Source organism: Aspergillus stella-maris, assembly GCF_047715825.1.
Source record: "Aspergillus stella-maris strain CBS 113639 unplaced genomic scaffold BDV14scaffold_84, whole genome shotgun sequence".
NCBI lineage: Eukaryota > Fungi > Ascomycota > Eurotiomycetes > Eurotiales > Aspergillaceae > Aspergillus > Aspergillus stella-maris.
Window position 1 is genome coordinate 61,206 of NW_027396878.1, and position 25,836 is coordinate 87,041.

Below are 25,836 nucleotides of genomic sequence, written 5' to 3' on the forward strand. Positions count from 1 at the left end.
ACAGTTCGAGGTCTGGAAATCTCGGCTGAGCTTGGTCATACAACAATTGTCAAGTCCCTTCTCACTGAGCTTAGTGCAAACCATGCTGACAACACGTGGCTTCTTGGTTCTTGCGCCTTGCTGAACGCTGCGCAGAGCGGATGCTCCGACGTGGTCAACATGCTTGTGGAAGCAGGGAGTCCGATTGGATTTGCTCTGGATGACGGCGACACTGCGCTGCATATGGCCATTCGACATGGGCACAAGGATATAGTCGAATACCTCGTCAATAACGGAGCTGAAAGGCAGCGACTCAACACGGACAATGTGACACCAGCACATATAGCGGCGCAACATGGTTACGTGTCGATCTTTAAAACAGTTCAAGAAAATCCACAGCCAGAAACCTACACCACATACCTTGCAACGGCTGCAGAGCATGGTCAGGTCCTTTTTCTTCGATATCTTCTACGCCTCGGTCGCCAATCAATTAGCGAGTCAGAGGAAATGCTCGTCTCGGCTCTTGTTACTGCTGCATCGAAAGGATACTTGGCCGCGGTGCGAGAACTACACCAAGCAAATGTTGATGTCAACCGCAGAACCGGGGTGAGATCGGCCCTTCATGAGGCGGGTTGCAACGGACATCACCATGTCGTTGAGTATCTCCTGTCGCAAGGCGCTGATGCAAATGCCCGGGACGAGTTTCGACGAACCCCACTACATGAGTCCGTCAAATACCCCGTGGTTATGAGCATGATGATACACAATGCCTCTGATGTTGAGGCTACGGACTCAGACGACCTAACACCGTTACACATGGCGGTCCGCACTAGGGGGGACGTTCCTGAGACAACCGGGCTGGAGGATTCCATACACATTTTACTAGACGCTGGAGCAGATGCCGCCGTCAAAGATGAAGACAACAATACAGCTCTTCATCTCGCGGCGCAACACTCTTTCCTTCAGGCCGCCAATATTGTTCTTGGCCAATACGAAACGCTCCATGACACAGTGGAGTCACTCATTAATTCAACCAATTCCGAAGATCAAACCGCTTTGCACATTGCCGCACAGAAGGGCGATTCGTCATTCCTGGCATTCCTTCTGGAAAAGGGCGCGAGCATGATCAACACCCGGGACAGCAAGGGGAGAGCTCCCTTACAACATGCAACTGAGGCGCAGAACATTAAATGCATCAATCTCCTGGTTGACAGGGGTGCAGAGGTCAATGGACAGGACAACACCGGAAAGACTGCACTGAACATTGCGGCCGCCTATGGAGACTCGGAGATCGTGGAATTTCTGCTCGATAAAAGAGCCAACACGGAGATTGCCAACGAAAAGCAACAAACGCCTCTTATTTCAGCTGTCGAAGATAATCATCTGGGAGTTGCAAGGGCTTTGCTGGATCGGGGCGCAAGCATAAAGGCTGTCGATGATATAGCCAGGAGTTCTCTCCACGTAGCTGCCGAGTTCGGCCACCTAGAGCTTGCCCGTCTTCTGCTTGATCGTGGCGCAGACTCTGAGTCCTTTGATTCTGATGGGTGGACACCTCTGTTCACTGCTGTAGAATTTGACAACTTCGAAATAGCGACTACGTTGGTGGGTTATGGGGTCAATATTGAGGCGTCCGATTCTTCTGGCTGGTCACCGTTGGAGCTCTCATGCAATAAGGGTATGCTTGATTTTGTTGGCTTCTTTGTCAACAATGGGGCAGACATTGAGCACACTGATAATGAGGCATGGACACCACTGGCAGCGGCCGTTGCCACCGGGCAGGATGAAGTTGTCCGCTTCTTGATGGCGCGCGGGGCAAATATTGAGGCTTCCACTTCTTTGGGGTGGCGTCCGGTAAACCTAGCATCTTTCCATGGTCATCCTAATATTGTGCGGTTGCTCCTAGAGCACAAGGTCGATATAGACGCTGCTACGACTTGGGGATACACCGCACTTGGATCGGCTGCTGAAAATGGTCACTATGAGGTCGCGCGCCTCTTGATCGAGCACGGTGCACTCGTTGAGGCTTCGGACAAAGAAGGCAAAACTCCCCTCATCATCGCATGTAGTTACGGCCACTTGGAGATCCTCAAGCTGCTCCTCGCCCACGGAGCCCACCTGGACGTAGTTGATATTGACGGGTGGACACCATTACATTACGCGATCCGTAATGAGCACCTCGATATTGCACGATATTTACTCGAACAAGTGGATGTCAACGCAAAGACATCTTCTGGTAGAACGCCCCTCAGCGAGGCAGTGATTAGGAACCAGCCAGAGACGGTCCGCCTGCTAATTCAGAACGGGGCAAACTGTACCGCAAGCGATGAGGACGGCTTCACCGCATTGCACTTAGCCATTCGACTAGGCGCATTGGAGGCTGTCGCAATCTTGCTAGAGCACTCTCCAGGGGTGCTGACTTACACTGATCTCTTCGGCAAGACGCCTGTCGACTGGGTGCCCGTCGAAAGGGCCGAAGCCTTCTTCGCGCAAAATCCATCCCTATCACAGTATCAGCCAACGAGCCAAAAGGACCGCGAAGCTAAAACAAACGAGACACTGATCCACATAATCACCCAGCTTGAGCAGCCAAATACCCCGAAGAAATACAACTTCCTTTACCGCCTACGCTCTTATTTCACCCAGCTGGGCGACATCTCTTCTGCTCTGCGATGCACCGCCCAGACAGCATTTCCTGGGTCCAATTACGACATGTTTGGGAATTGGGCATGGTGTTATCTGTGCAATGGGGAATTAAAAGACCATGGATATTTCTGTACAACTTGCATCGATGTCGATTTCTGCAAGGACTGCTTGGCCAAACAGAAAGAGAACCCATCCGTCCTCGGATGCTTTCCTGGGCATGAGTTCCAGGAGGTTCAAGCGCCAGAACATGGCACTGCAGATAATGGGGTAGAGACATTGGAGGAGTTCCTGGCAGATATGAGAGCGAAATATGGCACTGCATGAATAGGGGGTACTATAGCAGTGATGGAAGGCAATAGTACACAGGAATGAACATACACACATACACACACTTACAATGCATACATCCCGGTCATCACATTGGCATGAGGTAGGTATACTTCAGACTTGCAAGACAGGAGTAATTTCTTTCGCTTGGTAGTGTGGAATGTTTTGGTAATGGCTACTAGGACTAGGCATAGGATATCCCGCACTTACCCTAACCTCGGACCAACATCCAATGTACCATACTTTACTATGACATGCCAACCAGATCATCCAAACATAAGAGTTGTTGTACCACACACTCGTGCGTCCTGCTTGTCAAGGGGCAGGCGGAAGATACTATGGGGGTCTTTCCGTAAAATTATCTCTACACCTCGACAACGTTGGGTGGCGTTGGCAACTAAATTAGGGAAGCTTATTTGGAGAACAATGAGCATTTCTTTGTAGTATTTGACTGAAGAAAAAAAAGAGAAAGAAAAAGAAAACCAAAAAAAAACAGGGCACAGATATCGGTCAAGGAATTGAGCTATTCACGAATAACATGGAGAAACAACCTGATATGAATCACAACGACATCCAACCCTCGCGTGTGACTTGGCGACGATTGACAACAAGAGTACTGCCAACAGACTTTTTACACTTAGACGTCCACTGCCATTTTTTTAGTTATTTTCGTCTGTCCCCTGCCAGTGTTAGGGATCGACCACCCCAGTACCAGTCTTCATAATGGTTAGATATCCACTGCCCTTCTTGTCAATGGATATACATCCGCTTTCATCGTTGTAAGAAGTCAAATGGGCAGTGCTCTTAATGTCGTGGTCGACGCTCACGGTTACACTGCCGCAATTAAAAACGGTCAGGCTCCCCTTACCAGTGATATTGGCACGCAGCATTCCACTGCCGCAGTTGATGACCGTCAGGCTATGAGACCCGCTGTGGCTGATGCTTAGACTGTCATTGTGGTTATTGGTAATCTCCGCATGCCCCTCCCTGTTGGTAACAGCGGTCCAGCCTTTTCGCCGTAAGGAGTATAATGCGCTTGAAAAGCTGACATCTTCTTTGACTAAGATACCACTGGCATTATCAGTCTGTCCGCTATTATTATTGTCGGTGGCCCGGTACCATTTCTGGTAACCATGATAGATGGTCCTGGGGCCCTCGTGGCCAAGAACGCTGTAAGTGGTGCGGAAGCACCCGTTTCCAGGAAGGATGTAGGTGGTAGTGCCTCCAAGGTGAATGGTATCGGTGTTGTCGGACTTGGACGAATAAGAGGAGGTGCCTCCAGCTTGCTCACGAGTTCCTCGAGCTGTAATTCCAGTGCTTTAACCTCTTGGTTCATCCGCTCCGTTATCTGGCGACTGGTCACCTTGAACTTCTCGCGCAGACGTGCAAGCTCCGCCTCTTGCTGTCGCTGCACTGCCTCACACTTTTCCTTTTCCAGTCAGAGCTCCTCGATTTGCTGCTGGTACTTATCTTCTATCTTCTGCACCTGCTCCAAGGAAATTGTTTTGCCTGCGGCCGTCTCAGACAACTTCATATTCTGATCAGCCATCCGCGCCTGGTTAGCATCCCGAGTAGTAGTACTGTTGGGGCCAAGTCTCTGGTTGCGGTGGTGTATGGCCATATTTACTGGTGACGATTTTGTGGTTTTCCGTGGATTGATTGGTTGATTCGATCTTAATTATTCTTGCGAATTGCAACGTCACAGGCATGTCAGTGAGGTACTTAGCTAGACTGGGTTTCAATAAATTAGATTAGGTTATATATATTGGCACAATCCAGCGCTGAAGCATAAGGCATGAGAACGGAGAGAGGGAAAGGGAGAGAGAGACTGGCTGTGGTTTATGGTCTCGGAATCTAGGAAGGCATATAGTTAGGTAATGTAGATGATAAGGGGTAAGGTTCTTGTGATCCGAGTCGCTGTTTCCATAACCTACGCCGTCTATGCGCGCCGAAGGAATAGTACGTCAAAGTTGTTGGCGTCCGCCGGGCGGTTATTCCTCTACGACCAGTACGGAAATACCTGCGTACTCCCATCCTGTAAACCTGTTTATCCCCGACGGTGCCGGTTATTAGTATCATTATCTGACCTTATAATGAGCTAGCTCGTACTTCTCGCGCGAGCAGGAGACATGTCCTTCGACAGCAATTGCCTATTAAGTCTGGCGAAAGTCGCTGCTGTGAGGTTCGCAGATTGGATGGAGAAGAAGATTTGCACTAAAGGATGACAAGAAAGCATATACCGGGAGCAAGACAGGCATACTGGGGTTGAGTCACCGATGTTCAATTTATCGCGTCTGACTCAGTGTGAATGATTGAAGGCGTTTCAGCCAGACGACAGGATCATGATTCTCAAGCTCGACAGTCAAATGTTACTAGTTGACCAGGTCTAGCGCAGATATTGCACTCTGCAATGTGAGTTAATTTTGTGTTGATTTAGAACGGATATCACAAGGAATTCATTTTTCAGATGGATAAGCAGTGAACGCAGGCGAAGGTTGTAATGCAGCTGAGGTCGAGTCTCGTTAGGTTGAGCACTATGATCATCAGTGACGATAAGAATGTGCGAGTGTTATAGTCTCCCTTGGAAGGCTTCATCAAGTTAGTCAACTATATGGCTCGTTGACTTACTTGTCAAGTAGACGTCTGCCAAAGTGAAATGCGTTCAGGGCCCGAAGGAATGAGCTTGATTTGTGTCGAAGCAATCAAAGCGACGGCAAGGACAGCTTGCAAAGATCCAAGACAATAAGATGGCTTAATGAAGCTCAATCAAGTACCTTGATCAATCTCTTCAACCCCAAACCCTATTATGTAGAATTCCAATGTCCTCCAATGACGGCTGGTGTTCTGTTTTCAGGGCTAGCGGCTCTGTTCAACAGATTACAAAGCAACGTTATAACCGGAGCCTCAACTTCTTTCGAACCGCTTGTCTTATTTTGCCATTGAAACAAATGGCACTGGTGTCGGTCTCGGAAGGAATACGAGTTGTAAGGACGAGATCGATATCGGCATCGGTTCAGAGGTCATCGGCTTGAAGAAGGTCATACTACATTGGACTTTTAAAGAAAATTAGTCAAGGGCAGCCATAAAGAATAAAGTACCATAGAATATCAGAAAGGCACAAAAATACCTACTCACCACATACTTGCCTACCTCAGGAGATTCAGGTTGTATCCAGGATATAGCAGGTATGCCATGGCCAGTATCCATGAGCCTCACCTCCGATCGTACGAGGCTCAAAAAGAAGTCTCGGGGCGTGGACATCCGCGGTGGCAGATATATGTTGGGAAGGCACGACCGTGGACGTGTGCTGAACCCAGCTGGGAAGGTACGGCCCCTCCAGGCACGTCTCAGGAAGGCGCGACTGACAAGCGACAACCTGGGAAAGAACGACCCATGAGAAGCCCACAAGTGAGGAAGGTACAACTCACTCCCGACGTATGTTCCTTCCCCAGTTGCGTAGTCTAGGGACGGTTCCGGGGTTTAGGGGCACGATGTGTGCGTCCTTCGAACCCAGGCGAAAATATCATTCCCCTCGGGCAGAGAAATGAATAATATCATCGCGGGAGGCGCAAGGCACAAGACACAAGTATGGCTTGCAGTCCATCATCCAACAGCTTTGAAACGTGATCTCATGGTACGTATGTTGGATAGACTTGAACTCGGCGGCATCAGATCGTTTTGCGGTGTTTGTTGTATTGTGTTTTGTTCGGGTATCGGAGGTGATTGTTAGAGGTGTCGAGCCTGCATAGATAGTAAGATGTTAGCGAGTGATCTAAGAGTAGATAATTAACCTTAATCAGGAAGTGTAACCTGAAGCGGTACTGGGGTAGCTGTTGATGACCCTGACTGACCGGTGCGCGCAGAATAGAGGGTCAGCAAAACTCGAGGAGCCGGTGCTTCCATGAGAACAGGACTGAACCAGTCACCTCCCTACCGATTCTCAATGCGACCCTTAAGCCAATGCCTGCTGGGTAGAGCACCTGAGGATTGGAGAGAAGGCCGTCTCTCTGTCAGCGAGGAAGTGTGTCGTGTGTTTGCTTATGCTCTGGCTGTCACTTCAGGTTTGGGCGTGGAAAGGAGGAAACGGGATGGTGACTGGTTGACGAGGCCAAAGACGAAAGGATAGCGCAGTGTATCACCCCTGATAGAGAGAGCTCAATGGCAAAAGCCGAAGTTTAATGGAGGTTCGGGATTTGAACTGAAGACGGAGGCTGGAGAGGGAGAACAGGTAGGACCAAACCTCAGTCTGCTCAACTAGTTCACACTCTGCACTACAGTCACCGACCCCTACTACGTACGCACCCCCATATTATCTCCTCCATTCTCCAACCAGCTGATCCCCAGTCCAACATAATAAACCAAATCACCTCATTCCTCCCCGGGATAACTCATGATCGTGATCTCCATTGCAACATCCCAGGTCTGTCTTGTGTCATTCTACATACTACATAGTTATTAAACAGTAAGACATGCATTGGGTAGTTCGATATGTCAGTGCCTCTCATTGTTAGTCTCGATGGCGCAATAGGACCCGTTCTTGGCGACATCGTAGAAGCCTGTGCAGTGCTGTGTTGATCTGGTGGCACATGGGCATGGACAAGGATATGGGCAGGAGAGCAAAGACAGGAGACAATAGACAGTAATAATTGATACGTAGCGAGGTGGATTGAGAGTACAAGGTAGGAAGGATACAAGGGAAATACAGAGACATGTGTTCGTAGTCAGATGTTTGTCTGATTATAGATTGCTGCTAGCCAAGCCGAACCGAACGAAACCAAGCAGACCCAACCGGATACTCCGAAGCATATATATATCACAAATGAAGGTGAGGGACCGGCATCAAGCCAGGCCCCATCGCACGCATTCCCACTTCAATCTCCCCAGTTGTTGCCGTAGCCACCGCCACCAACCCCAAGATCAACACAACGAACCCAGTACGTGTAATAAGCGAACGAAACAAGTATGGCAGAAATCAGGAGAGTAGAACAGGAAACAGACTGTCATTACATCATCAGATTCTTTCATCCTGGTTCCTCAGATGGATGGTCAATAGAAAAGGGTATCAAGTGATCCCAAGTACAAACAGACAGATAGATATCGCCCCGGTGCCCATGAACACAAAGTACTCAGAAAGGTCGCAAAATCGATCACAAAGCAACAAAATAAAGCAAAGAACTTCATTTTAGTGCTTAGTTATCCGTGCCGACGCCCTTCTTTTTTGGCTGAATATGTTTTTGCCCGTTGCCGGCGACAGTGGTACTTTGATGACTGGGTGCTTCTAACGGAGGGGGCATCCGGCTGGTGCTGGATTCATGCTTTTCGGTAAGCAGATTCTTGAGCCATCGGTTTTCCATCTCGAGCTGGGCGACGCGGGCTTCAAGGGTCGCGTTCTTCTCGGTCGTTTCGCGTACAGTGCGTTCAAGGACTTGCTCGCGCTGCTTCTTCTTCATGCGGAATCGGGCGCTGGCGGCTGTGTTGCGGCGGCGGCGGTCCTCTTCTGCCGCACGGCGGGAGTGCTCTTCTTGGCCCAGGGCCGTAGCGATGTGGTCGCCTGAAATTTGGGTGCTGTATTTGTTGTTGCCTAATTGACCGTTTGGTGGTGAAATCGAGGACGAGACGTCCGAGGGCGTCATGGCCCCTGGAGGGTGGCCAATCTCATCTGGGCCATATGAGATTGGGGGGTAGAGAGGGTAGGCTGAGTGTGAGAGCATGTGGTCGGGTACTGAATAGTTGATGGTTTTGTCGCCGGCTGTTGAAAAGAGTAAGTAAAGGACAACAATGTGAGGAACGAGTCAAAGGCTGGCTGGAAACGCAAGAAGGATAAGAAGAGATAAGACAGAGGAAGGAACAATCGTTATCATAAGGGATAATCAAAGGGACATATGCAACCCCAGAGGAGATGAGCATGGGCCAGGGTATGGAAGCTTGCTGAGGGTCCGGCACTGACAGGCTCCCGACGATGTCATAAGTGTGATCGATTGCGTGCTCACATGATCTTGACCAAAGTGGGATTTGGGCAAAGCCAGAAAAATATGCAATGATACGGTGGAAAAAGAAAAGAAATTAACGTAGACGGTGGGAAATCAAACAACATTGGCTGGTTCAGGCAGGAGATTGGGTATTTAACCACGTTGGCAACCACAAAGTGACACCAGTGACAAGACAAAGTCCACGATGGCTAGACTGGGGCCCCAAAGGGTACAGGAACCGCGGGCACAGAGCTTCTGCTTCCCCAGACCAGGGAAGAACGCCCAGCTCGCTGGACTCCCTGGAGAGGTGCAGATGCAACCCCGAGGAGCAGTAGCTCTTGCACCATCGCACGTTGGATGAGCAAAGAATGCAAGGAAAACGAACCAGACAACACCAAGATGGCGCAAAGAATGCAATTTGCGGCGTCATTCGAGCTCAGACTTACCATGATACGGATATCCTCGCACATCGATCGGGCTGTGTTCGTCGTCGAGGCTCTCGTACGAACTGACGGACAGGCCGCCCATGCCCTCAGTTGGGTCGTAGGCCATGCTTAGATTGGGGACGTGGGCAGCTAGGCCAGCAGCGTCCGTGTCAAAGGAATATTGGCGATTTTTAGCAATCGCCGGGTCGTGTCGAGAGAGGAGGAAGTTGAAATTTTCAAGTTTGTCCAAGCTCGAGGCCGTCTGGCGAGCAATTTGTTCATCTGACATACCGGCCTGCAGGTGCTTTTCTAAGAAAGCTCCTTGAGTAATAGTGCCACTGCCGGTCTCTGTCCAACACTCTCCGCTTTTTTTATCGCGGCGCGCCCAACGATCTGATTGGAAACAAAGCAATGAGATTGACCAGCAGTAAGCCTTTCTTGGGGGTGGCTTCCAGTGGCAGGTCTTGGAGAGGGACGGGGAATCGATGGTGACAGAACCACGCAAATGTCGCCAGCCGATCAGCTGGGGCAGGGGCGAAGAATCCTTGACCACTCGAGCTGGGATTGTCTGGAAAGTCAAAACCTTGCCGGGAGTGGAATTGGACGAGTTGGCTGCAAGATATCTGTTCTGAAGCTGCACAGCAGTCGCATCCCGCGCAATACACTCTAGCAGCAGCCACGTACGCACAAAGCCGAGAAGCGGATGAAGACCGAGCCTGGACCTAGCCAACAGCACTCAACGTGGAAAATGCAGATGGAATTTTGCACGGAGCTTGTGGTGAAAAGGGCGGCGGGCGCGCACTTTGGACAGTCGGACACAGCAGGCGATCGTCTCACGGCTGGTGCTAGTTGATGATCTGATATGATGGAGAAATGTCGTGATCGCGGCTTCCTATTCGCCAGTGCCAACTCTGACGGCCGTTGGTCGGGATTGCTGTATGAGCTGGGTTGTGGGTGTGGTTGAGAAAATTCGACACAGAGTGTGGAAAGTTGGATAGGGAGAGTCTAATATTGGACAACGGTTCCTGACGAGGCGTTGAAGTATCGTGATAGTCGTGATAAACATCCCGTCATCAGGGACAATTCCCAGCTAGAGTGCCTGGACAGGGGTTGCGCCGCATTGAAATCTGGTTACTGCCCGCCGTACATAAATTACCTCGGCTTTACATTCATTACCACACAGCAGTCACACAGTGATGTAATTCAAGTATACAGTACGTAAACATACAACAGCCCAGGTAATCTAACCGCCCCAAACAGCCCTGATCTTCTCCTTTCCTTCCACGGTCGAATTCGTTTCATTTCTGAACAAATCACAGCGGCCCAGACGCGCGTTAACTGTGGAATCCAGCAGACGGCTCGTTGTCTCTTCGAAGCTTCGTTCCCGCGCCTCAATGCAGTGTGGCTTCAAGACTTGCCTCGGAGAAAAGAGTCGATGGGCTATGGAGACTTTAGGAGCTTTTATATTAGCTGACTGCTTTGGCACTACCGTCCGTACTTTTGCTAATAATAAACAATGGCCAGCTCCCGGGGATCTCGATCGCGGCGCCGAGAAAACGATGACTTTGAAGAACAGTCAAGTCTTCAGCCTTCCAAGGCTTGCGAATGTCGAATCTGAATCATGACTGTCTGAAGTCGATCGCTCCCAGAGTCAGAGCTCGTCCCCAGATCAGAGTCGCCTGCATGGACCACTAACAATAGGGACGTTGTCCTTTGATCTTCAGTCGGTCGTTTCCGCTCTCCAAACGCTCGACCGAGTCCGGGATTGTCTGAGTCTGCGTCTCTTTGCTTCTCGTACCCACACACACTTTGTCCTCTCCGCCCCAGCATGTCCGTTGTATGGCTGTGGTTATGATGGTTTGAATCCGTCCTTGAACCGAGCCTGGAACCGCCCCTGCTTTCTCCGCTCGGTGTTGATGTCGTCATGTTCCAAGATAAGGCGTGCGAAATGCGAACCAGAAACTTCCAGGTGCGTGAGACGGTGAGAGGGTTACTGCGACAGATGCCGAATTAGTATCTGCTCCGGGCAGTAGGGTGAAGTCGCCTTACTCTTACGTATTTAAAGAAGAGCATGCCATCCCGACAGTCAGCTTTGACTACCCTCCGTTGCTCTCAACTGGACCTCCCACCGTAATGGCGTGGGGTTATAGGCATTGCTCCCAAATGAAAGCGTAGAATGGCGCAGAGAGCCGTCAGACGTCATGCATCTAGAGTCGGTCTCGACGAAGGAATCGACTTCTCCAAGGTGCGAGTCTACGCCGGCTGTGACTTGGTGCTGAGCGATTGGCTATCATCCATCAAGAGCGCAGGAATGCATAGTCCGGACTCGAGTATATAAATTGGTGCGGGGATCAGGTCGATCCCAGACCCAAGTCAACGTGGCCAGGACTCACGAGTAATGCGGGTAGCTGCACTTGAATTAATGCTGCAATGCTGCAAGGGGCTCTTCCCACGAGCTTGTTCGTTTCCTCTTCAGTCACCTTGTACCCATATCCATGCTTTGGGACCTGACCCCTGAGGCGGGAATGTCATTGGTGCCCTGGCATCAAGTACTTGGGGGATCACAAGTTCAGGCGGTGTGTTTCGAGCTCAAATTTGGTGGTGGTTGTTGAAAAGCATGGCTGGAACTTACTACCTTGGGAATTCCCCGCAGGCACGGATCAGGGAGACTGATGAGCTGACCGCTGCGTCCGGGGTAAGATAAGAGGCCAGGCGGTCCAACCCGTGCCACAGTTGCCAGGATATTGATGGCTTATGGTTGTCGATACATCAACACGATGTTCTCTTCACACACAGACTTCTCGATATCAAGAGAAGACAGATGTCATACCACAAAAGACCCTGGAGCTAAGGACTCGGAGATAAAGCTGACGGGCGGAAGCGATACTGCCGACATCCGAGAATGGCTGCGGAGGGATTACTAATCGTTTCTCTCCGCCACAACCTGCTCTTTCTTCTTTTTTCTCAAGTGTCTGATCTTGGGAAGCTCTGCTATCGCTGTCGCTGTCTGTCGCTGTCTGTTGCGCTACTTCTCCGACGTGGTGGAGGTTGTCCGCCTGCAGCACCAGCAATTCCAGCAGTTCCGCGTGGTGCAGCGGCTCGTCAGTTTCAGCTGAGATTCTGCCTCGTCAGGCACGACAACACATCGGACACCATCCTCTCCGGAACCAGTAGGAACCAATTTCGGCCCGGTTCAACACTCTGATCTCGGTTTCCTGCAATATTCGCCTCTGACACAATTGGCAAATCTCATTTCCCCAGTTTCGGGCTTGCCATTTCTCCATATCTCCATTTTCTCCACGGCGCCAGGCGCTGCCCAGACCACTTATGGTACCATCAATTTTCCGATTGTCCTAGGTGGAGTTATGCAACACTCGGCTTCGAGTGCTAGTTTAATGCCTGCTCGGAGAATGCAGGAATCTCAATTTACTATACCCGACAATTCAAGATCTGGCAATGGCCCTCATGGCTCTAGGCTTCGGCGACGTAAAACTCTGGTAAGCAGCCTCCTTGTCTGTTGCAGAGGCGGCTTAGTAAACTAGTTCATAGGCTTGCGAGACGTGCTATCAGAGGAAGATCAAATGCGAGTTTGAGACTTCCAGTGATGCTTGTATCCAATGTATGCGCCGTAACCTGAATTGCAGGACTTTACAGGGACAGGCAAACAGGGACAGCCAGAGAAGGTATGATCTCTATAGCGCTCCCTGTTCTATCTTCATGTACATCATTGACTGAGTACGTCTAGGTCACGCTATGTCAAAACTCTAGAGGAGCGGCTGAGAAAGACCGAGTCTTTGCTCAGAGCCGCGGGCATCCCGGTCGAACCCGCAGATCTCGACATTAGCGGCTCTTCCGATGACGCTGGAGATGACAGCAACATCGAGGATGACAATAATACCTCGAGCCAGCGGCAGGTCCCCATCCGGCGCAATGTCGGATCGAAAAGAACACGCCGCCGTGGTAACTCTAATGGGACAGACTCGTCTACATCAGAGGACACCAAACAGTCGTTCGATTCCAGTAATCCATCCGCTTTGTACGAGTGCAAGAATTCAGCAACGCAAAAAAGGGGTCCACCATGCAAGGCAGAGAAGGACGCGTATCCTCTGTATATTGGTACGTCTGCCGGGCTTATATCATTTCAGCAGTTGCTAAGTTTTCACAGGGCGGTCGACACCCCTTTCAATTCTGACTCGAGAAGGAGTGGAATGGGTCAAGAGCCGGTCCGGAGAGGCAAACTCCCTCAACACATTGTTATCGAGCTCTAAATTCGACACCCCATGGGCATATTGGCGACCAGATGTATTCTACGATGTTTTTTCTTCACAAGTCTTCAAGCCCCTGCCGCCGAGAGCAGAGGTGTTTGCCTTGCTCAAGGATTTCTTTCGAACCGTGAACCTCATTTTCCCTCTTTATTATGAGGATAGCTTCATGGAACTCGTCGAGTGGCAGTACACTCAGCAGACCTGTGATGATGCCGCTCGGTGGGCTAGCATCAACATCATTCTCGCTCTTGCCTACGAATATCGATTCTCCAACAGCCAGAAGTCAGAAAAGGACAGGGAGAAAGCTTGGCTTTATTACAAGAACGCTCTCTCAGTATTCCCAGAGCTGGTACTCCGTCGGACAGACCTACTGAGTGTACAAGCCCTTCTCGGAATGGCACTATTCCTTCGGGGCAATTCTGGCTCCCAGTCGACTGTCCCTATCGTCACTGCCGCCATTCGATCGTCTCACAGGATGGGTTTACATCGTGAAATTCCGAGACCGCACCTATCACAAGTCGAACAACAGCAGAGAAAGAACGTATTTTGGATTGCCTACGTTCTCGATCAAAGGTAAGTATACCGTCTCGATTCAAGACCAGTACTAATTGTGCAGCATATCTATCCGTCTAGGTAACGCCCCAACGCAGCGATTCGACGACTTCGATGTCGAGTTCCCCTCCGACGACACCGTCGAGGGTCTCATGATGGCCGACAACAAGGCATTCTTTCCTCAAGTCTGCCGCATCGCAGTGATTAGAAGCCGGATCTACCGTCACTTCTATTCGGCAAGGGCTCTGGAAAATGTCTCAACAGCCGGCATCTGCGAGCTAGTCCACAGTCTGCACGCGGAGCTTCAAGAGTGGAAGAACACTAGTCAGTTCGATACATTGATGCAGCAGAGAGGAACAGGCGAAGACTTCCTTGCTGGTTTCGCTTCTGCCGGTCTGTTTTTGATGTACTACAATTCGCTCATCATGATTCATCGGCTTCCACTCTTGATCAACTTCGTCTACCAGTCGCGCGCAGACAGCATACCAGAGTTAGACCTGAGACTAATGTTGGACCAATCCTCAGCGTCGGCGGCGGTCTGCGTCCAGGCTGCAAGGGACACCTTGAAGCTAGTAAATAATCTTCCGTGGGGTGACATTGCATGGATATGGTAAGATCGCGAAATGAAATAGTCCATTGATTCGCCAACTAACAGTGCTTCTTCAGGTCCCTCCTGTACTTCGTCTTCTTGGCCGTGATGACAATATTCGCCAACATCCTCCGCAACAGCCAGCAGCCGACCGCCAAAGATGACCTCCAGTCACTAAACATGGCTGCAACGTTCTTTGCCACTCTCGTCCCGGCCGACGGTCCATGCAACTACGCGCGGTTCATGACTCGCATGAGCACGACCTTTGAGCGCATCGCACGCGCCGTCTTTGAACGAGACCAAAAGACACTGAACGTCAAACCCGTAACAGACTCAAAACCTAAACACCCTAAATCTCGCGCAGCAGCACAGGCAGCCTCACAACAATCAACCTCAACATCTACCTCTCCACCTATACATTCCGCATCTACGAGCGTCAATATACCCAATCTTGAAGGTTTACCACCTATTAATTCCTCTGGCTATGTTGTTCCCAGAAGCCCGACACCCAGCTCAAGCCCGGGACCAACATTGAGTGCCGCCGAATCCGAAAACCCGTCATTAAATCCACATGCCCATCCCGCCAAACCAGAACCTCAAACACCGAACCTCTCAAACATCCAACACCAACACCAACAACAACAACAACCCTTCCCCTGCACAGCCATGCCAACGACAACCTCAACTCCCACATCCACCACAACACCAACTAACGCGCCTCAGAACCCATTATCAAACATAAATCTCTCCTTCCCCCTCCCAACCCTCGAAGAAGGCTCCTTCGCATTCTCCTTTCCCTTTCACCAGCCTGAACTCTGGCAAATACCCATAACAGCAGACTGGGAGTTTGGATTTGGAGGGCAGTTCCTGGGGAATATGTTTGGGGCGCCGGGGGGCGTTAATGCTGGTGTTCATGGTGCTGGGCCGTTTCCTTTTCTGGGCGGTAGTGGCGTTCATCCTGGAAGTGGACCTGCGCCTGAAGCAATGGGCGACTCTGCTACTGCGACGGGGACAGCGCCTACAACAGCCGCACCCGTCTCCGTCCCCAATCCGCTGATGAATGGGTACGGGTATCTGGATGGAAGCGCAGCACATCCACAGGCACAGGCACAGGCACAGGCACAACGACACCCGTCTATGTGGATGGGCGGCGGGTTCCCAGGTGGACCCTTTTAGGTAGCTGCCAAGCAGCCAATATTGGCACATATCATGAAGACACAGCTCGCCATCTCAGTGTATAGACTTGAGTAGATTGGATTGGAAGTGTGGTATCGCTGTTGCATTGATCTGGAATTGCAAAGCTTACGCAAACGAAAGGCACAACATGAACAAACCTAAGCACGGCCGGGATTTGAAAAACAAGGGCATAGTAACGTGGTACTTGATCGACGCCCTGTGATAACCCCAAACGCCCGCTCAAATCAACTAGAAAATCAAAAAGTAATGATATCAAAAGCACACCGCTAAAACACCCGCCCAGAAAGCATCTGCACGGCCTTACTCCAGACCCCACCCCCAAACTTCACTCCAGACTTGCTCCCCTTCAACTCTTTGGCTAGGATACTCCGCATCTCCTTCTCTGATAGACCAGAACCATTATCCTCTCCGAAGCCGTAGACTTTACTAGCCAGGACCTCAGTCTGGAGATCTAACTTGCCGACCTGATTTTCGTCATTTTTATCAAGCATGCGTGTTGCAACGGCAAAGTCGATGTCTACTCGGCTTTTGTTTGGAGGCGCAGATTCACCGGTTGTGAAGGTTCCAAGCAATGTGCACCTTGCTCGGAGGGAGGTCTTGCCGTCGACATCTGAGAGACGCGTATTCGTTACGCCGTGGAAGCCGAGCATGCGAGCTTCCTCCTCCACGTTCGATGCAAGATCCCATGCCTCTGACACAAAGCGTAGGAGTTGCTTGGGCGCGGTCTTTGATTGATCAATTGTTGTCACGTGAGACTTGAGGGATTTGAGGATGAGAAGCGAGATAGGCGAGAGCGGGCGTAGTTGCTGAGCCTTCGAGCCGCTTTCGGGGCCGTAGCTTAGTTCAATTGGTGTAGAGGATTTGGCGTCCGGCAGGGATTCTTTGTCGCTCTTGATTTGGAACGATGCGGGCTGGAATTTGAGTTGCAGTTGGTGTCGGTAGGACATGTTCACGACAGGACCTGCCTCTGATTCCGAGGACGATGCCGAGTTGATGGACCATCCGGTCTGTTGCTCGATACGGTGGACGGAATCTGTCAAGGTCAGCTAAAGTGTTACCAAACTGAAACGGTAGCAGACATACCCTTCAACTCGCGGATCTCCTTGGCGCTCCATCCACGGCACTCTTCCTTGACCCTTTCTGCTTCCTGGATTTGAGCTGTAAACTCCGCTTTGAGTTCGGCCCCAGTTTCAATCGTGTCTGTCTTGTCCTGGACTTCGGCCTGCAGCTCTTCGAGGAACTTCTTCTTCGACGCAACTTCTTCTTCCGCGTCGGCGAGCTTGCCGCGCGCATTCCACAGCTCATCCTGATCGCAGTTCTCTAGTTCGTCCGCCAACTGCTGGAGGTTTGTGGCCTCCTGCTCGAGCGAAGAATGCTTTGTGGTAAGGGCGGGCACAGCGTCGTTGAGCAGCTTTTCATGCTTCGACAGGATATCGTCGTCACCTTTCATCTCCTCCATATGCCGATCCAACCCCTCTTTCAGGCCTTCAAGAAGTTTCATGCGCCATTCGTACCATGTGGCCTTGCTCAGAAGTCTAGTATGTGTCTTGACGTTTCGGAACTGGTTATCCATCAACAACCTAATGTCAGGCGCTGCTGTGATGTATTCTCGAAACAGAGGCGGGTTGTCGGCGTATGTTTCGGTTTCGATCGATCGGATGATCTGACGACCCTCGGAAATGTACGACTTCAACTCACGACAGGACTAGGAAATGTTAGTAAAGAATATCGCTTGGACTTAGCTACTTACATGTTGATACAACTCCAGCATTGGGACAGTGCAGAAACCGGCGGCCACGCAGTCGTCAAAGTTTGAAGCAGACATCCCGTCTCCCTCAAGAGACAGTCTAGCTGTTCTTCTATTGATGCTATCCGGTGCGGTGGTGTGTCGTCTTTTTGTGGTTGTAAGTTCCATGAAGTGAATGTTGGTCATATTCAAAAAGTCCTGTAGTTGGATTGGCTCGACCTCTGGCTCGGGCGCCTCAACAGCACCATCTTCAGCTGGTACTGTCTCAGTATCCCGTGAAGCGGCCGGTTGGTCCGACGCATTCTGCACAACCGAACCCCCTTTGGGTTCATGAGTGGGAGTCGTGCTGGCTTTAGGGGGGGATACTCCAAACACCTTGCGCACCGGAGATTGAGTTGATCGGGCGACAGTTTCCTCCTTGCTGGGAGGAGGTGGGAGTCTCACGTTCTTGACTGGGCTCGCATCCTCGGGACGCCTCAGCCGTTTTGGAGTGTTCTCTTCCTCATCTTCATCCAAGTCCAGCTCTGCCGGGCGTTTACCGAGGATCCCCCGTGCTGCGCCAACATGAAGACTCTTGCGGCCACGAAGCTTGTTCTTCTTCGGTGTAAGACTTGATATCATGTCTCGCAGACTTGCTGTGGGATCAGCGTTAGGTGGAATATGTCCATCCTCCCTGCTCTCCTCCTCTTCACGTTCCCGATCGACTTCCTCTTGAAGTTTAAGGGGATCCTCGAAGCGTACACCCTGTGATCTCTTCTCCTGCGGAACAAAGTCACCAGCTTCTTCACCAATGGATCGCCGTTTGTCGAGCATGGCTGCAACTTTCGGAGATCCGAGACCTTCTCGGTCGATCCCGATTCCCGAAGAGCGCCTTGGGCCTGGAGGTCGCAGGACAAAAAGAGGAGCAGATTCACCCGCCGCATTTTGGCCAAATAGACTGCGGCGACCTGAAGACTTGAATTGACTGTCGCTTTCGGGCCGACTTTGGGAACGCTTCTTGGGTGATGCACTCCGCGGCTCCTTAGTCGTAGACGGAGGTGTCTGGCCAGGAGTGGATGGTTGATTCGCTTGAGTCACTAGCGCATCGACCGTGGATTTTGCTGTTGGTGTTTCCTGTGGTGTCATGGAAGTCGGCGTCGTAGGGGTAGCACGGCTCAAGCTCTGCCTGGTGCGTCTAGATCTGACACTGGCCAAACTAGGACTACCGCTTTCAGAGGCAACAGCGGCAACGTGAAATGACATCGGCGACTTCTCAGGCGATTTAGCTGATGGTTTAGCTGGCGATTTGGCTGGCGATGCTTTGACGTTTTCTTGGAAGGGTGAGCTTCCCTGCTGGGAGTCGGCCTTGTCTGGGCTCGCGCGCTCCGGTGTCAGAATCTTGCCCATAGCAGCCGTGAAGTCCATTCCTGCAGTCTGATCTTCATCCGCGAGTTCGGTTTGCTCTTGAATAGCTGGAAGTATGCCGCCGACAGCGCCGGTAATTTCCATATCTGCTCCATCGTCCATGTCCTCTTCTGCATTGTCCGATTCCGGTTCGCCTGCGTTCTGGCTGGGAGTATCATCAGCCTCATTACCTGGTTGAGCTGTAGCTTTGTTCAAAACACCTCCAACCACCGACGTGAATTCCATTGTCATCTCCTCGTCATTCTCTACGTCGCTGTCGGCGCCCGTAGATTTTGCAGGCGACTCAGCTGGTGCAATACCTCCCACCACGTTTGTGAGCTCCATGGTCTGTTCATCATAGTTCGTCTCCTGTCCAGTTGACCTGCGACGGCCTAAGCTCTGGCGGCCGTTAGGGAGGATCCCGCCGATAGCGTTGGTAACCTCCATGCTCATATCCTCATCATCATTATCACTATCCAATTCAACACCACTATCCGATGGCTTGGAAGAATTCAGATTCTCTTGATCGTGTTGCGCGGTGAGTTCATCCCAATCAAAACTTTGCCTTTGTCCTTTTTTGATCCAAGGCTGGAAAGCACCTGTGATCTCTTGATCCACCATTTCCATTGGAGCTTCCTCGTCGTCTTCGTCATCAAAGCTTCGCGTTGCTGCCGCTCCAGCTGCTTGTCGCAAGGCCGCATTGAGGCGGCCAGTGCCGCTGGTGGACTCGGACGCATCCGTTCGTCCGGTCATTTCAGAATGTTCCGACATATCCATGCTCATCGCAGTGCTTTCTCCATCAAAAGCAGAATCAGAAGAACCATCATCGTCGTCGTCGCCTCCAGCCATAGAAGCAATGCCGGTGTCCTCGCTATGTTCACTCCCACTGAAAGGACTCGAAAACATTTCTTGAAATGAGCCTCCATCCAGTTCACCGCCTGCCTGCCCATTCTTGAACTGTTCCAGATCCGGATAGTGTACTGGTGAGAATGCAATATCGTCGGACTCGATGTCTTTTTCAGGCGAACTGGAGGGCTCATGAGGTGCGGGTGCTGGCTGTGGAGTGCGGTTGTTCGTCAATGTAGACGCACGTCGAGTAGAGTTGGAGGCGGATGATGATGTCGAGTCGTCGGGTATTTCAACCACATTCCAAGTATGCAATGTCGCCTCCGGAGCGAACGATACACGGCGGTTTGCTGCTAACAGTCAGTAGAATGCAACACGAACCCAGATCAATAGTGCACATACCCATTGATTTCCGCCGGGCCTCTCTGTGTTCCAGCGCTGCTTTTCGTTCCCTCTCGCGGCGCTCTTTCTCTTCCTGTTCTCGCGCGGCGGCCATCTCATCGCGGAGGTTCGAAGTGTTGAAAGTATCGAAAGGATTGGTTTGGTCGTCGGCATTATTTGACGACTTCTGACCGGGTGTGTCAAAATCGATAAGAAGCCCTTCTTGGTTCGAGTTATTGCTGCCGCCTTGTCCATTTGCTCCACGGGATGGTGTCTTGCGGCGCGTTTCTTCAAATGTAGGGATGTTGCGAATGGGTGATACCGGAGCTGTTCGTTTGAGGATTGACTTGAGCGGGATGACTGCAGAGGACTACATAAAAATAAAGTATTAGTGTCAGGAGGATAGAGTGAAGTCGCGGGGTGAAATGAATTACCTTGCGACGGTTCCCATTCGAGTTTTGGAGCGCATCCAAACCACCGGGTCCTAAGCTCTTGCTGCGAGACTTCTTCTCTTTCCCCGTCAATGTTGGCCGACCAGTCAGTTGCCTCGTCGCGCTGAGATCTGTTGTTTCATTTTCCTTGTCGCCCTGCGACGTCAATCTCGAACGGGGTACATGAGCGATAGACCGGCGAGATCGCGGACGGACCGACCCCGCGGAGTCGCCTCTAGACGCCATGGTGAGGGTTGCGCTCGAGGTTGCGCGTGTAGTAGTTCGTCCGCGGCGAGTGCCCAGCAGGGCAAGCGATGATCGAAGACCGAGGGGACGAATTGCAGCAACAACAACAGCCTTGAACAACGCTGTACTCCATAGTCCCTGAGGCGCGTCGCCCCGGTGGAAGGTCATGTGACAGGGAAATGTAAACAAACGGCAGCTTACATAACAGCCCTAGCGTTGAGTCTCGAACGGGACTAGCGCCGCCACCGCACAACTTCACACGAAAGAATATCCACCGCTAAATTCGTCTTCCTCGAAAGTCAACGCCGACAACCCGCATTATCCGACAACCCCCTTCGCGACGAATCTCCCACCCAGCTCGACCTTGTTTCCCAGTCGGACTGCATTCTCGCAAAAATGGCGACCGAGTTGAACGTCCAGTCGGAGCGTGCTTTCCAGAAGCAGCCTCACATCTTCCTCAACCCCAAGACCAAGGCGAAGAGCAAGAAGGTTAGCCAGGGCCGCAGATGGTACAAGGACGTTGGTCTTGGGTTCCGTACCCCCAAGAACGCTATTGAGGGTTCTTACATCGGTATGGACGACCTGCGATGATTTTTACGACTCGACGAATGCGATTTTGCGGCGAACCCGGTTTCTTCTTCGGAGTCTTGAGATGAGAAAATACGAGCGAAATGCGGAGGACAGGAATAGCACATGTGTTTGAGACGACATTAGAATCAACATATTAACGCCAATTTTCAAAAACTTCTGTTTGGACTCGAGACAAAGTCAACAACTTTGATGCGGTCTCGCCAATTCGAATCTCAAAACTCAGACTCCGGTGAAGAAATCTGGACCACCCGAGCAACATTCGCACCGCCAGACCGGTCCCTGAACTGTTAACTAACAAATCTATAGACAAGAAGTGCCCCTTCACTGGTCTCGTCTCCATCCGTGGCCGTATCCTCACCGGCCGTGTCGTCTCCACCAAGATGCACCGTACCATCGTCATCCGCCGTGAATACCTCCACTACATCCCCAAGTACAACCGTTACGAGAAGCGCCACAAGAACCTCGCTGCCCACGTCTCTCCCGCTTTCCGTGTTGAGGAGGGTGATTGGGTTACCGTTGGCCAGTGCCGTCCCCTCTCCAAGACTGTATGTCTCGGCAAACACTTTTTTCTACCTGTTTATCGACATGCGAATACGTGCTAATGCTTTTTCGATTGATAGGTCCGCTTCAACACCCTCCGTGTCCTCCCCCGCACCGGTAAGGCCGTCAAGGCTTTCTCCAAGTTCTAAGCGTGTCGTGTGAGATAGGGTGGTTCGAGGTTGTCGAGAAAATTCAATCTGGGGCAGCGGCGCGAATGGCAATGGATTCGAGCGAAACAGCTCGGTGAAGTTGTTGGGTTGGGTTGGGATTGTTTCACGATTTCATGCATGTCCCGGTACCCGCCTGCGAAGGATATATCCAATGAAAAAAATTTGATCTGTTCTCTCTATTTTTCATTCGTGCTGTGCCGTGCCTTGCCGTATTGAATCGGTCTGGACTGGATTGTATTTGGAAATTTGGTGTATTTCGGTCTACTCTGGGAAATGGGATTGTTGACGTTGATGACTGGGTTGCATTTCTTTCTGCTTTTTTCTTTTTGGTTTTATGTCCGGTGATTTTGCAACGTAGATTTTCTCGTAGACAGCGACGATGACGACGACGCCGATATCTGGGACTTGGATCTTCGCCCAGTCGATAACTTGCCCAGGTTGTAAAGTCATAAAAAACGCCTTGGTACAATCGTCACAACGGAAAGATCCTCCTCATACAACCGCTCAACATCAACCTGGAAACGAACTAACCACCTCAATTAATCAAAGTCCGACATAGCGGACAATACTTCGAAGACAGTCATGAAAACATCGCAAAGGAACCCTTCCTTATTCCTTGATCAACCATTTCACAAACTTCAACACAACAAGCTAGGTCGAATGTAAGACGGAAACTCGGGATCCCTAACGTCACCAACTGAGTCAGATATGGCGGTTGAGAGCCTCCCACACGCGCGCTCTATCAATCGCGAACCTATCACTCGCTCGGCGCTGCTGATCAGCCGTCGCAGTGACGAAGATATCGGGCTCGACGGCATCATCCATCTCATCGTCAGCGTGGTCAGAGTCCTCAAAAATGGCCATTGCTTGACGACGTTCCAGGTGCTCTAGGTGAATTGGGGAAGCGAGTCTTCTTTCTCGACGGCGGGGAGGACGTGTCGGAGTCAGGAATGAGTTTGGGCTACTTGTATCGAAGACGCTGGATATTGTGGGACGAGGCTGGGAAGGCAAGGTGTGGGTAGTCATGGCGTCCGCGTTGAGAGACAATGCATAGAAATGATTGTTGTTTTGGTTCATGATTGGCATGGTGGCGGTGGCCCTGGCATTCGTGTTAGCAGAGGGCACATTGACTCTCTTGGGAATAGTCTGGGCTGGTGAAGTGCGGGTAGGCACGATATCTGGGTTGGAAAGCAGGATAAACTCAGTGCTGCGGTCATCAACTCGCAACGTGTTGGTGACCTCGACCTCCGCGTTGTCTTCTTCAGCCGACATTTCATCGGTGACATAGCTGTACGAAGTCTCGGGGTCAGAATCGATGTCAACATCAACAGCGAGATTAGCACCATGGAACGGGGAAGGCGCAGGTGACCGGGGGTCCATGACGGGCTCCCCTCTGTATCCAAGATGAACACCGTCGAAGAATTCGTTCCACGGAAGTCGTCTAGTCTTTACTCTCCAAGAGTAGGCGATGCCTTCGCTGGCATCCCTGCAGTACCGTTGCGGGACGTTGAGCAATGACAAGAGCTTGCCGACAGTGGCCCCTGCTCGCTTATCCAAGGGAACAGCTTTATTTGCCATGGTTCTGTGGAGTTTTCCTCGGTTTTTTTCAGCTGCAGCAATGGTCTCAAGCTGAAGGAAATGGCCTACGTCGAGGTGTTTTGCTGCGATGCGCTGAAGCGTTGTCACCTGGAAGGTGCAGACAATGGCCTCGGCGTTGACATGACCCCATATCAAATACTCGCCTGCGCCGTTGTATGTCCGTCCGATCTTAAGCTTGTGCTTCTGTACAAAAGCCTTTGCAGAGTACACTCTCGACTTGAGTTTCGAAGTGTCGATAATGGCTATGGAGGCGCCCTCCTGATTTCGCAAGCTTCGGTGCGTTGGTGCAAGGGCTGACTTGAATGTTGAGATGAAGGGAGATAGGACCGTGTATCTCCGAATATGACTCTCAATGGAAGAACAGAACTCCTCTTCAGAGATTGTATCCGGTTCAAAGTAGGCATTGAAAATGCCTGTGAACTTGCCAGCTACGAACATGGTATCCGAATTCACGCCTTGCGATTTGACGTTCCACCAACGAAATAAAAGCGAAGGCACTTGTGTCGAGTCGAGTCCATCTGCTTCTTTCTGTTCTGACCGTCACTTGATGCTCACGTATAGAACTGAGTAAAACTTACCTTCTCAACGTCCTCTATATGACACCAGAAGCAGAGTTTCCCTCCCGCGGTGCAAAAGTACGTATCCGCATTCTTGCCCGAGGGCTTCGATTCCGTGTCTTGAGGCGTGACAAGTGGCTTGGGGAAAGCCTCGACGTCCTGATTCAGGAGTTCCTGGGGCCCAAGCTGCTGGTTGTTTGTCATACTAGGCCTTGGCAGGGAAGCGGGTGTTTGGTAAATAAAGCTAGACGAGTCGATGATATCTGCCACTTTCCTGGTAAGCTGCAAGCCAAGTGAAGCCGCTGTTCTCTCGATCGTCTCGAGTATTGGAAGCCACGGCGCTGGGTCAAGGGCAGTCTTGTGTACGTCACCCCAAATGGGGTCTCCATGGTTTCTCATACACACCCATTGAGAATGAAGTCTTGACCACTTCACATGTATGGCGTTATTAAAGCCAGCTTCGGCAAGCTCAGCTTCGAAGGTCTTGTTGAAGATAACCTCGAAGTGATCATGAAGTTTCTCGTAATACTTAACGAGACAACAGAGAAAGACTCTCATCTCGGTTGTCCATCGAATCTGGGGAGACTTTGCGGCTGGGTCAAGGGAGGACGCACGAAGTGCCGACATTGTGAGGTTGATCTCCCGCTTCTTCAAAGTGTATTCACGTAGACAAGATACCAAAGTTGCTTGTTTTGGATTTATGGAAGAAAGACAAGTACTGATCAAGCGGGCAATGACATGGGGGAAGTATTGAGGTCAGTAAAGAGGATATCATAGTGTAAGGTAAGCAACACAAGTTTTAAGAAGGTGTCATGATCGTAAACAAAAAGGTTGAGCTGGATAGAGCTCTAATGGCCTCATCTTAGTCCCCTAAGATAGAGAGGACGAGAATGTTACTTAGGTGGTCTCATGTCAAGAGTCATCATAGCTGATCAATGTAGCCGGCTTGTCTCAGGTTTGCAGGGCGCTTGGAAGTAACACAGTCCTGTGATATGGGATGAGAACATTGCAAGAAGATAGAGGAAAAGTGTTGTTTTATAGGTAGATAGAGGAACGGAAGGAAACTCCGGGCATGAGCTCAAATATATATATTCGGCATGTCCGACAATAGCTCTCAATTCCGGAAACAAACGCTTCTTGTAATAGAGACCATAATAGAAATACATGATTATAAATTTACAGTGGATTGTCATTTGGACAGTCCTTACATGACTGTTTCAGGTTGTAGTTGTAGAGGTGAACCCATAGTGAGCTTAGGCAGCCAAGCAATGGCCCGAAAGAAGGCGGCGACGGCTGGCACGGAGATGCTGTGATGCTCCAGTGCTCCTCCTCACCTTCACCCCACGACCTCTCTCGCCGTGACCTCGCCAATTCCACTTCCCTGCTCTCTCGACAGGCT

At 50.9% G+C, this 25,836-nt stretch overlaps 6 protein-coding genes across 6 annotated transcripts; 2 read left to right on the plus strand and 4 right to left on the minus strand.

Annotated features, from left to right (window-relative positions):
• Positions 1 to 3,638: 3,638 nt before the first annotated feature.
• On the minus strand, positions 3,639 to 4,570 carry BDV14DRAFT_204945 (uncharacterized protein; the record flags this gene model as incomplete). The annotated part of the gene is made up of 3 exons (XM_073774626.1): positions 3,639 to 4,009; positions 4,069 to 4,378; positions 4,436 to 4,570. 3 exons carry the CDS (start codon positions 4,568 to 4,570, stop codon positions 3,639 to 3,641), a joined length of 816 nt encoding a protein of 271 aa, XP_073623163.1.
• Positions 4,571 to 7,899: 3,329 nt separating this feature from the next.
• On the minus strand, positions 7,900 to 9,740 carry BDV14DRAFT_148329 (bZIP transcription factor). Its single transcript, XM_073766510.1, has 2 exons — positions 9,365 to 9,740; positions 7,900 to 8,698 (listed from the first exon to the last, which is right to left on the minus strand). Exons 1-2 carry the CDS (start codon positions 9,630 to 9,632, stop codon positions 8,139 to 8,141), a joined length of 828 nt encoding a protein of 275 aa, XP_073623164.1. The 5' UTR covers positions 9,633 to 9,740; the 3' UTR covers positions 7,900 to 8,138.
• A 2,223-nt stretch (positions 9,741 to 11,963) lies between these two features.
• BDV14DRAFT_211822 (transcription factor domain-containing protein) lies at positions 11,964 to 16,069 on the plus strand. Its single transcript, XM_073776178.1, has 6 exons — positions 11,964 to 12,855; positions 12,893 to 13,026; positions 13,089 to 13,459; positions 13,509 to 14,181; positions 14,225 to 14,770; positions 14,827 to 16,069. The coding sequence occupies exons 1-6, from the start codon at positions 12,709 to 12,711 to the stop codon at positions 15,923 to 15,925; spliced, it is 2,970 nt and encodes a 989-aa protein (XP_073623165.1). The 5' UTR covers positions 11,964 to 12,708; the 3' UTR covers positions 15,926 to 16,069.
• BDV14DRAFT_148367 (kinetochore-microtubule binding complex subunit SPC105) lies at positions 16,069 to 21,102 on the minus strand. Its single transcript, XM_073766511.1, has 5 exons — positions 20,738 to 21,102; positions 20,325 to 20,673; positions 17,697 to 20,272; positions 17,030 to 17,651; positions 16,069 to 16,979 (listed from the first exon to the last, which is right to left on the minus strand). The coding sequence occupies exons 1-5, from the start codon at positions 20,978 to 20,980 to the stop codon at positions 16,213 to 16,215; spliced, it is 4,557 nt and encodes a 1,518-aa protein (XP_073623166.1). The 5' UTR covers positions 20,981 to 21,102; the 3' UTR covers positions 16,069 to 16,212.
• A 274-nt stretch (positions 21,103 to 21,376) lies between these two features.
• Positions 21,377 to 22,260, plus strand: BDV14DRAFT_193167 (40S ribosomal protein uS17; the record flags this gene model as incomplete). The annotated part of the gene is made up of 3 exons (XM_073771733.1): positions 21,377 to 21,551; positions 21,878 to 22,116; positions 22,192 to 22,260. The coding sequence occupies 3 exons, from the start codon at positions 21,377 to 21,379 to the stop codon at positions 22,258 to 22,260; spliced, it is 483 nt and encodes a 160-aa protein (XP_073623167.1).
• A 651-nt stretch (positions 22,261 to 22,911) lies between these two features.
• BDV14DRAFT_148439 (uncharacterized protein) lies at positions 22,912 to 25,268 on the minus strand. The gene is made up of 2 exons (XM_073766512.1): positions 24,459 to 25,268; positions 22,912 to 24,408 (listed from the first exon to the last, which is right to left on the minus strand). The coding sequence occupies exons 1-2, from the start codon at positions 25,062 to 25,064 to the stop codon at positions 22,984 to 22,986; spliced, it is 2,031 nt and encodes a 676-aa protein (XP_073623168.1). The 5' UTR covers positions 25,065 to 25,268; the 3' UTR covers positions 22,912 to 22,983.
• Positions 25,269 to 25,836: the final 568 nt, after the last annotated feature.

Coding starts and splice junctions, on each gene's coding strand:
- BDV14DRAFT_148367 (XM_073766511.1), bottom strand. CDS start 20,980: ATGGCGTCTAGAGGCGACTCCGCGGGGTCGGTCCGTCCGCGATCTCGC. Junction 20,674..20,737: donor CGAATGGGAACCGTCGCAAG/GTAATTCATTTC, acceptor ATTTTTATGTAG/TCCTCTGCAGTCATCCCGCT. Junction 16,980..17,029: donor GGAGATCCGCGAGTTGAAGG/GTATGTCTGCTA, acceptor TGACCTTGACAG/ATTCCGTCCACCGTATCGAG.
- BDV14DRAFT_148329 (XM_073766510.1), bottom strand. CDS start 9,632: ATGTCAGATGAACAAATTGCTCGCCAGACGGCCTCGAGCTTGGACAAA. Junction 8,699..9,364: donor GCGAGGATATCCGTATCATG/GTAAGTCTGAGC, acceptor TCTTTTCAACAG/CCGGCGACAAAACCATCAAC.
- BDV14DRAFT_211822 (XM_073776178.1), top strand. CDS start 12,709: ATGCAACACTCGGCTTCGAGTGCTAGTTTAATGCCTGCTCGGAGAATG. Junction 12,856..12,892: donor CTCTGGTAAGCAGCCTCCTT/GTCTGTTGCAGA, acceptor ACTAGTTCATAG/GCTTGCGAGACGTGCTATCA. Junction 13,460..13,508: donor CGCGTATCCTCTGTATATTG/GTACGTCTGCCG, acceptor AAGTTTTCACAG/GGCGGTCGACACCCCTTTCA.
- BDV14DRAFT_148439 (XM_073766512.1), bottom strand. CDS start 25,064: ATGTCGGCACTTCGTGCGTCCTCCCTTGACCCAGCCGCAAAGTCTCCC. Junction 24,409..24,458: donor ATATAGAGGACGTTGAGAAG/GTAAGTTTTACT, acceptor CGGTCAGAACAG/AAAGAAGCAGATGGACTCGA.